This window comes from Alligator sinensis, unplaced genomic scaffold, assembly GCF_000455745.1.
Source record: "Alligator sinensis unplaced genomic scaffold, ASM45574v1 scaffold400_1, whole genome shotgun sequence".
NCBI lineage: Eukaryota > Metazoa > Chordata > Crocodylia > Alligatoridae > Alligator > Alligator sinensis.
This window is the reverse complement of record NW_005841897.1, coordinates 898,374-909,252: the sequence shown is the minus strand read 5'-3', so window position 1 is coordinate 909,252 and position 10,879 is coordinate 898,374. Positions and strand designations below refer to the sequence as shown.

The 10,879-nt window shown below is 47.6% G+C and overlaps 1 protein-coding gene across 1 annotated transcript in view; it reads right to left on the bottom strand.

The window, feature by feature from the left end:
- LOC102376268 (melanin-concentrating hormone receptor 1-like) overlaps positions 1-10,634 on the bottom strand; it is a 21,034-nt gene extending 10,400 nt beyond the window's left edge. The window contains exons 1-2 of the mRNA XM_006018352.1: positions 10,585-10,634; positions 10,228-10,307 (exon numbers count right to left, since the gene is read on the bottom strand). Coding sequence (XP_006018414.1) covers positions 10,228-10,307; positions 10,585-10,634 — 130 coding nt within the window. The remainder of the gene's footprint in view (positions 1-10,227; positions 10,308-10,584) is intronic.
- Between the last annotated feature and the right edge of the window lie 245 nt (positions 10,635-10,879).

Genomic DNA, 10,879 nt, shown 5'->3' with positions numbered 1-10,879 from the left:
AGCAGGTTTCCAGTCAAAGCATTATTTTCGCATTTGCCCTCTCCCCTGTTGCTATTCACTTATTAAACAGTCACAACTTTGAAGAGAAACAGCAGTTCCCACTTCTCAGGTCTGAGGAGCACAGTAAGTCACAGCATTGAGATCACCCAGTGCATGGGGGCCATGTCCATATATACATACAACATCATGCTCTGGCTTTCATATTCACTTTATTATCCTCACCTCTTGCTTATATTGTTAGTATAATTTCTCCCACATAGCATGCCCCTGAATAGGTTATGCACTTTGTTTCTGATAGACAGAATAAAGGGAAAAAAATCTTTCCTTGAAAATGCTGGTAAGTAGCAGTAAGTGGCTGAGCAGCAGCAGCCAGGGAGCCCAGCATGTTCATTGTACTGCCCCCCATGAAGGACATGCAGTGCTACTTTTGCTTTCCCCTGCAGAGGCTTACAACTGCTATCACCACATTTTCTCACTCATAATGCATACCCCAATTTCTAGCAGCTGATTTCTGAACTAAAAGTGAGTGTTGTATGTGAGGCAAGAATGTTTTTGGGTTATATCTTTTATTGGACCAACTAGGTAGTTGGAATACATTTAGACAAGGTTTTAATGCAAGGCATTCTTCATCAGGTCTGATCACAGCACAAAATCAGGCACAGCCTACAAAAATATGGGAATCCTTTACATTGAGGCCTCTGTCAGATGAGGGCCCTCTTTAGCTAGGTACCATACAGTAAATGAAAGTCCCAGCCCTAAAGAGCCTAACAGGGAAGCCACAGCAGACGGATGAACTTTATGGGGCTGGAGAACAAAGGGGAAGGTGAGAGGACAAGATCATGAAAAGCATCTGGTGCTTGATGTGTTAGCCTCGTCTCGGTATGTGCGCAATTCATAGCCAGTCATAGGAACCATCAACATAACCACCTCATTATCTGTCTGGCCAGTGTGAGACAGCAGTTTTCCATGCATCTGAGCCTGCAGGCAAAACTCTGTTTGAAATCTGTTGTAGGAATAGTAGGAATGAAGCCTTAAGGGAAAGTGGAATGTAGTATATGAGTTAAACTAACCACTCGACCAAATGGCAGTGAAGATCAAGTCACTAACCACACTGAAACATGCCTTAAATTAAAAGAGGTGTAGGTGGAGGATAAAAGATATCAGATTCACCCAAAGAACCTCATCTGTCCTTAAATTAAAAGAGAGAGTCAGCAATTAATGATCAATCAGGGGAGGACTGCCATCTTGATTGCCTAATGATGCAAGCTCAGCCACAAAAACATGAATGCATAAGAGAGGCAGATGCTTCCAAAGTAGTTGCAAGGCAAAATCTATCACCAGGAAATGAGTCTGGTTAATTTAACAGCAGTTTAGCTCCTAGAGTCTCTTGCATTCCCCTGGGCATCTGCATTTCCTGTGTCTGTCCCAGTGGGAGATCCTGTCTGATGCAACAGGAACAAGACTGCAGCACCTCAGGCAGGAGAGGGTGGCAGAGTCCACTTTATTTAAGTACTGAAAAAAATTTCTCTGTTTTTTTTTTGCCAAATACATATTTAAACATACCTAGTCTCAGTGAGGAAATGTTTGTTTCGCACCTAGCTCAGTGGTCCCCAGTGAGCTGATCCTTGGACAACAAAATGGAGCAAATAATGCTCTGCTTTGTTCTCATTGTCAACTCACTTTTAATTTCCTGTAGCCAAAGTAACAGTGTAGGATCTTGCAGGTAACATGAGACATGATGAGTATGAATGGTGGATCACTGGCTTAAATATGACTTTAATAGGCATTTTATAGACTTAACAGTAGATCCAGATGATCTTCATCCGAGGGTGCTAAGGGAATTGGCAGGGGTCATAGCAGGGCACTGGCCAGGTACCAGAGGATTGGAAAAGGGCCAATGTGGTCCCCATTTGCAAGAAACGGAGAAAGGAGGACCTTGGTAAGTATAGGCCAGTCAGTCTTACCTCGGTCCTTGGGAAGACCTTTGAGAAAATTATCAAGGTGCACATCTGCAAGGGCCCTGCAAGGGAGGTAATGCTCAGGGGCAACCAACATGGGTTCATTGAGGGCAGGTCCTGCCTGACTAACCTGGCTCTTTTTATGATCAGGTCACAAAGTCCTTGGATGAGGGTGTCGGGGTAGATGTTGTCTTCTTGGACTTTAAGAAGGCCTTTGACATGGTTTCCCACCACATTCTCTTAAAAAAACTTGGTGACTGCAGCATTGATGCCTACACAGTCAGATGGGTGGCAAACTGGCTAGATGAGTGGTGGTGGATGGGATGTTCTTGACCTGGAGGGATGTGAGCAGTGGAGTCCCCCAGGGCCCGGTCCTGGGGCCTGTACTGTTCAACATCTTTATTAGCGATCTGGATGTGGGTGTGGAATGCATGCTGTCCAGATTCGCTGACGACACCAAGCTGTGGGGCAAGGTGGGCACGCTGGAGGGTAGGGACAGAATCCAGCTAGATCTAGACAGGTTACAGAGGTAGGCGGATGAGAATAGGATGAAATTCAATGCAGACAAGTACAAGGTGCTGCATCTAGGGAGAAGGAACCAGCAACACACGTGTAGGCTGGGGAACACCCTTCTTGTCAACACGGTGGCAGAAAGGGATCTTGGAGTTATTGTTGACTCCAGGATGAACATGACGCACCTTATTGTGCATCTATAGATGCATCACAAGCAGGTCCAGTGAGGTGACCCTTCCCCTCTATGCGGCATTGGTCAAGCCAGAGTTGGAGTACTGCATCCAGTTCTGGGCACCGTACTTCAAGAGGGATGTGGCTAGCATTAAGAGGGTCCAGAGGAGGGCCACTCACATGGTCAAGAGGCAGCGAGGCAGGCCCTACAAAGAGAGGCTAAAGGGCCTGAAACTATTCAGCCTCCACAAGAGAAAGCTGAGAGGGGATCTGGTGGCTGTTTACAAACTCACCAGGGGGGACCAGCGGGAATTGGGGGCGGCTCTGTTCCCTCGGGCACCACCCGGGGTTACTAGGAATAATGGCCACAAATTGTTAGAGAGCAGGTTCAGGCTGGACATCAGGAGACATTACTTTACAGTTAGGGCTGCCAGGCTCTGGAATGGGCTCCCAAGTGAGGTGGTGCTCTCTCCTCACTTTAAGTCATCAAAGTCGTGGCAGGAGAGATAAGAGTGAGGAAGACCAACCCAGCTGTGCCAGCTGGCACTGGCCTTGGAAAAGAAGAAGGCCAGTGAATGTCAATGGGATGCAGAGGCCCACGTCCGTACTCGGTGATCTCCCGACATAAGATATATAGAAAGCATATGTTTTTGTGAACTTGAACACACCACAGCATCTGATGATGTGAGCTCAAGTCCATGAAAGCTTATGCCTTATATATGTCTTAGGTAGTCTCGAAGGTACATATTGACCCTGCCTTCTGCTCAATGTACATGTTAAAATAAATGGTACAACTCTTCTTTATGGTAGTGAGAACAGGAGTGGGCTCACTCTAATCAAGTAAGAACCCATTGGCGACATGTAGGGGGTGCACGTGGGTGCTTGTGCACCCCTTGGGATCAGCCGTGTACCCCGTGGAAGTGCTAGCCACGAAACTGGAAGTCCAGTGGCTCATCAATTGGCTGCTGGGGGACCCCCAACCCCCCAGTCCACGATTGCCCCCCCACCGGCAATCTGGTGCCCCACCAGACTTGGGAGGCACCAGTTGCCCATGTAAGAACCTAGAGATCTGCCCATGGCTTTCAACCTGTAATGGGGCCTCTTGAGGAGGCTGGACAGATATTTGGCTGGGGCGATATGACCACCGCACCCGTTCCTGCCCGGGGCAGAGGGTCGGACCTCATGATCTGTTTAGGTCCCTTCTGACCCTAAGCACTATGAAACTATGTAAGCGATATAGCAAGCAAATCCTTATGCACTTTGCCCCCTGAGTTCACAGCTCATAGGAAGCATAATCTGGAAGACTGTGCCCCATAGTGTTATCACTAATCACTACCATTTTTCTTTTAATTGATCAAATGCGCACAATGGTTGAAATTCACCCCTATGCAGAAAGCCAACTCAGGGGTGAAAGACCTCTCTAATCAAAGTGGGACTTACCTGTACACTGGCCCCTAGTACAGGGATGAATTTTGCCTACTTTGAAAGAGGGGCATTGCAGTCTCTGTGTATTAATAATACGTTGTTCTTTTTCAGCCCTTGCCTGCCAAGAGTCTTCAAGCACTTTAACTCATTCATTCACATTGCCTGCTTCGTCTCCGGGCATTAGGGAAGCCTTCTAATAGATGAGAAAATGAAAACAAGTGAAATTAAGTAACCTGCTCCAGACCACCCAGCAAGTCTGAGGCAGAATAATTCAGGTTTCTCTGGATATGATTGCTCTCTATAAACCCAGGTTCTCTGCCTCCCACACCATCCTGCTTCATCTTACGTGTCTGTACATTCCTACAAATTAGTGAATTAAGCATTCCCCATCCCCCAGTGAAATATAACACAGCCTTATGTCTTTACAAGATTGACTAATCGATCGCCTAAACCACTTACTATCTGAGCCGAGCATCTAGTTAATTAACTCAAAAGGGGCATTCATCAGAGCCCAGATAATCGCCTCTTCCTTCACTGCAGGCTCCTGCCATTGGAATGAAAGATTCGAGCTGTCTGGTCAGCTCTTTGCTCATTCCAGTCTCAAGCTGCTAATTTGAGGCTTTAGTCTTTAGGGCCTGCTCCCAGCAGACTGCAGCCAAGCCTACGTCTGAGACAACCAGCTTCTGCAGTTTTGTTTTCTTTGCTAAAGGTTAAAGCATCCCAAAGACAAAAGAGCAGCCAAAAATAACAAGGAGCAGCACACAGCGGCTGCAGTGTCACGGGGAAATGGAGAGGCCTCTAGCCTGTGCTGCCGTCACTGTAGCTATCTCATTAAGGTCGGGGATTCTGATGTGTGCTCAGCAAAATAGACAAATTCTGCTGTCAAGATAAGGAATTGCAGAGTTTTATCAGGATGTGGCATGAACCGGCAGGAGCCCTGAGGGAGACAGGTACTGCCCCCAGGTAAAATGTTAGTCACTTTACTTCCCATGTATGAGAACAGACATTAATGCAAAGAAGAGGCTGTAATTTTAACTCCTTCAAAGCCTGAAAAGGGAAAAGTCCAGAGTCTTACTGTGTACAATTGGACTAGAGGAGTGGGAATAACAACAATCAGGACAAAAGCAAAGCTCACCCAGGTTGAGGTGTCATGTCAGGGGGGCTGGACATATTTCATCATATATATGTGCTGAAAGAACTGGCATGTGAAACTGCACATTTAGTAGCAAGACTCTTTAATACATCTGTCACATAGGTAGTGGTACCATCTAAACTGGAGCACACCAAACAAAGTGCCTATATTTAAGAAAGGGAGAAAAAAAAAGAGGTGGACTAACTGATTTTCTAGAACCCCTGTTGGTCCAGGGGCAAGAATTTCTTTGGGTTAGAATCAGGGGCGGGCAATTATTTTGGGCAGAGGGCCACTTACTGAGTTTTGGCAAGCCATTGAGAGCCGCATGACGGGCAGCACAGGGCAGATAAATATTAATTTTCTAAATTTTTTAGGGACCCCGTGGGCCGGATAGAATGACCTGGCAGGCTGTATCCGGTCCTCGGGCCGCTTTCTGCCCACCCCTGGTCTAGATCCTGGCTAGATTTCAGTAAAGTGTTTGGCTTGGTATCATATGGGGAATGACTTGTTAAGCTGTACAAGGCCATGATTAGTATAAACATTGGTAGGTAAGTAAGAAACTGTCCTCAAAGGAGGTGACCACAGGTTTGTGCTGGAAGGAAAGCTCTCAGGTCATAGAGAGATTCTAAGATACTCAAGGATTGATGTTAGGATCAGTTGTCTTTAACATACTCATTAATGAGCTTGGCACAAGAAGTAGGAATGTGCTTATGAAATGAGCATGAAGTTGGGAAGCATCATCAGTGCAAAAGAGGATCAGAAGATTGCTGGGAAGAACCAGATGTCCTTGAGGCCTGGAGTAACAGAAATGGGATGACATTTAATGATATACACTGCAAAGTCCGACACTTGGGAATCGATATCAAGAATTTCTCCTTTCAGCTGGAGGTCTACTACTCAGAAAGACAAAGAAGGAGAAAGATGCCAGCATATTACTCAATCACAGGATGACTGGGAACCACCAATGTGATGCATCTGCAACAAAGACCAGTGCAACCCAGGATGGATAAACCAAGGTATTTCTGGGGGAGATAAAGTGGTCTAACACTAGTCTGCAAGTCACTGGTAAGACCTCAGCTGGAATACCATATACAGTTGTGGAGAGGAGGGCTGTTGCAATGATCTGAGGAGATTAAAAAACAGGCTTGTTCAGCCAAAGGCTGAGAGGGGATATGATTGCTCTCTATAGACATAACAGAGAAGCGAGCACCAGGGAGGGAGAATTGCTCTTTCAGCTGACAGATAATGTTGGCACAAAATCAGATGGGGTATAAACTGTTCATGAATAAACTGAGGCTGGAAATTAGAAGGTTTCTAACCCTTGGAGAGCACGGTGCTGGAACAGCCTTCCATTGGGAGTGGTGGGGGCAAGAAGCCAAAATGTTATTAAGACGCAGCTTAAAAAGTTAGTGAACAAGATTATATGATGAAGTTGCCTGCAATAGCTGGGCACTGGACTCAGTGGTCCAGGAAGTCCTGGGCCAAGGCATGTCCTGTGTCCCTGTACACCTTTGACTCCCTACTTGCAGCTCAGAAGCTGCTCTGCCTCCAGTGATTTTCCTCTTGATTTACATGGGGAGTTACTAGTCTCCAGCCTACATCTGAGCAACTTCCCAGTATCACCCAGAGCTGTGTGTGCAGATCGGAGGAGAGACTGAGCCTGCTGACATGTAACGTTGTGACTACTAGTCCAAAATATTACATTCCCAAAATGCCAATTTTTCGGTGTCTCAGCCTGTAGCGCAACAGAAGAAGGTGACTAGGGTAGATTTAGACTCTGCATTTCCTAACACTATAACTCCACCATTACACTAACATGTGGTGGACTATTTATCATGGAAGTGAAGTGGCCAACAGCCAGTGCTGTTGTACCCAATACCTGCCTCCCTTGGGGCTTATGTCCTGATCCAATCACTCTGAGCACCAGATGGGGGATTGCCGGCAGTCACAGCAGCCATATGTTCAACCACTGCCTTTCTGTGAATTGGGGGTATTCCTGGAAGCAGGGAATTACTCACTTGACACAACTTCTCAGTATGAAAAGCCCCATTCAAGCAGCCAGGTGGATAAGGCCTGTGGGAAAACACCCTGACTGTCCTACTTCTGCAAGGAAGTTGTAGGGACTGTTAAGTCTGACATGGCTGCAATTGCAGAACGCTGCAATTTGGGCAAGGAAGTGGACTGGAACGTGGGTGGGTGAGATGAAGCGAGGAGTTATTTAGAAAAAGGCTTATGAGGGGACGCAAAGCAACTGGGAGGAGCAGGAGAAGGAACTGGGTTCAGGTGACAGGATGGAGAAGAGGAAGAAGAGATGTGGCTGACATGACGAGTGAAAACGCTGGGTCCTTTGCTATCCTCTGACACCGTCTATCCCTCAATGGACAGTCCCCCTACATAACAGGCTGTCTGTAGCCATTTGAAGGTAGTGTAGCCCAGTGGACAAAACACTGAGGTGAGACTTAAGAGACCTGACTGTCCCTGCCTCTGGCTTACTCAGTGCCCTTGGGCAAGCCATTTCCCTTCTCCGTGCCTTTGTTTTCCCACCTGTAAAATACGATCATGGTACTGATGACCTTTGCAAGGCACTCCGATCTCCAGATGTAAAGCAGGATGTAAGAACTAAGCGTTACTATTAATGTGCATTGCTTAGATGGCGCACCGTGTTCTTAGCCGACCAGAGAAGTTAACTCTAACTCAAGACCCCTGCTTCCTTTTATGAAGAAAAACTTATCTGTAGGGTAAAAAAAATAGTTAATTAAACTCAGCTTCTGAAAAGACTTTCTAAGCTGCACCGGGGGATAACAAAGCAGAAGCCCTCTCTGCAGTCCTGCTCTTTCATCTCTCAGGAACTCCTTCCTGTCCCTTCTCTTCCCATGTGTGTTGCGATTGTGAAGGGAAATGAGAAATAATTTCCACTTAAAAAAATAAAACAACTGATCGCTGCAGAAGCCAAGCTGGAGGGAGCTGAAAGAAAAGAGGTTTTAATGAAACCTCACTGGTGAGGTAGGGTTGGAGGCTGGAGCTCTTCCAGACACCATCATTAGTCCAAAGGATCCACTTTACGTATACTTGCTCTGGGAAGAGGCAAGCAAAACAGGGACCCCCTGCAAAGCTATGGACTTGGGGCCATATTCCACTGATCCATTGCACTAGATCAAAAGACTCCTACTGATCAGCATGGGCTTTAGATTGGGCTTTAGAGGCCAAAGCCCAATATTGACTGCATGAACCTCACTCTACTGTCTTATCCTGCTCCTGTGTCATGCGGCTAGTAGAGCTGGGTGCTTCAGAGAAATACCTCTTGTATCCAGAACTCATGTGTATGCTATGAAGGAGCCAAATTCCAGAGGTGCCCCCCGAGCCAGATCTGCGAGAAAAGGGGGAGCCATCCCAATTCCTCAGGGAATGCAAATTGCCATGGGAGAGCTCTTCTCAGCAGGTTGTTCCTCATGCTGTACAGCTCTGGAGAATGAGCAGCAACATCACACTAGCAGTTCCCGCAGTCCTGGCTGAGATACAGGCTGCGATCTGCCCAGAAGGCCCCTTTCCTGATGGTCCTGAGTTCTCAGAGTTTATGGGAGCAGTGGGCATGTCCACAGGCCCTGATCCATGACACGGTCACCCCCTAGGAAAATGCTAGTGGGTTGGGATGACATTTAGCATCTAATTCAAAGATCACCAAGCAGGGACCTCAGAGGAGAGACTGTGTAGGGGAAAGGAGTGAGAAGGAAGGGGACTGCGGGGAAAGAGCATGAGCACAGGGACTGTGGGCAACAGGGAGAGGGATGAATGCAGTGAGGGGAGAAGCAGAGATGGGAGCATGTGGGATAGGGGAGCAGGGGATGGGAGCCGACAGAACAGGTGCACATCCGTGAGGTCCAGATGGTAGCACTTAGGCTGACACATCCAGAAATGACCTGTTTCTGCACTGAACGTCCATATTTCTCTTCGTTGCAAGCCAGCTTGGATACTCACATTTCCTGGCCTGACAGGTAAAGAAGGCTGCTCCATTAATCAGGAGGCCCGGAGAATGGGATCAACGTGAGGCAGGCACGCTGTGAGTTAATCTGCTTTACTCCACTGTGATAGATGGAGCTCATTTCAGGCACTAATCAAGCCTGTGTGAGTGCTGGGCAAAATGAATTACACCCTGCATGGTTGCTAGAAGAGCTTGTGGAGCGCTGGGGCTCTTTCCTCCATGGTCTGTGAATAGCCCTGGGAACACAGAGCTAAGTAAAACAATGCCAGCCAGTAGCAAGGAGCAGTGTCCCAGTGGAATGAGGCTGGATGGGTTAGTGCAGCCCAGGACAGAGGCAAATGGAAACGTATAAGAGCCTTCTGGGGAATACGCTTAAAGGAGCTTCTTCAAGCTAGGGCCACATGCACTCCCTCCAGAGCCAGTCACTAGCGAGTGACAACATGTCTACCTGGATGTGTCCAAAAAGGTGGGCACTATTTAGGACATGGCATATCAGGGGAAGGTGAGCACTATTTGGGAAGTGACATATCCCTGAATGCTTTGGGGGAGAGCCCTTGCCTAATTCAGGAGGCCCTAAATATTGTAGTTGGAATATTGCAATTGCCCAGGTGCTTCCTGGAACCAGCACTCTCATCTCCAGCACTAGCCATGCTCAGGATGGAGTTGTTTGGGCTCTTATGGGAGGTCTGAATGCAAACCAGGCCTTCGTTTGTTGGGTCCAGCATATGTAGACAGAAGTACTAGCTGTGTTAGTTTGAAGTCAGGCAGAAGGCAGGGTAGATGTGCACCTTATTGACTAACTCAATAAATGTGAAGAAACCAAGAGTACTTACTAGGCGTGGGCCCCTAGCCAAGGGAATTTGCCCAGCTGCAGTGGTGGGACCATGCTGCAACAGGATCTCCCTACCCGCCCCAGCACCGCTTTATCACCTCGCCAGGTGAGATGGATTGGCCTAATTAAGTGGCCGGGGGCTATTTCCGGGCCCAGGAGACTGGACAAGAGAAGGAAAGGACAAGGAGAGGACAGTGCAGGCAGATAGGGTAGATACCCATCTGCTGCCTGGAAATGAAGTCCCCAGGAATGGGGCAAGAGGTCTGCTGGGTCTTGCGAGCTTGGAGGAGCTCACACCTAAAAACAACAAAAAAGAGAGGAGAGAGAGACGTTTCTGCGGTAATCGATTGCCGTGGGAGGTCAGTTAAGCTGGTGTGGTGTCAATAACCACAAGTAAAAGGAGAAAAAAAACAACCCCGCTTGTTTGCGGCTCCGGCGATCAAGCACTTGTTGGTTGCAGGCAGGGGGCAAGCGAGATGCTGCCTCTGAGTTCCCTGCAGCGGGAGAGGAAACACTACAGACAGCAAGTTTTTTGTTAATTTTATTCTTTTTTGCAAAGAAGTTTGTTACGTACCTAGTCTGGTCCTGGGGCAAGTGCCAGTCAATGTGAGGTCGGGGAGTCATCACCCCTCCCCCCCATTAATTACGTCATCAAAGTCGTGGCAGGCGAGATAAGAGCGAGGAAGACCGACCCAGCTGTGCCAACTGGCACTGGCCTTGGAAAAGAAGGCCAATGAATGTCAATGGGATGCAGAGGCCCACGTCCGTACTCGGTGATCTCCCGACATAAGATATATAGAAAGCATATGTTTTTGTGAACTTGAACACACCACAGCATCTGATGATGTGAGCTCAAGTCCATGAAAGCT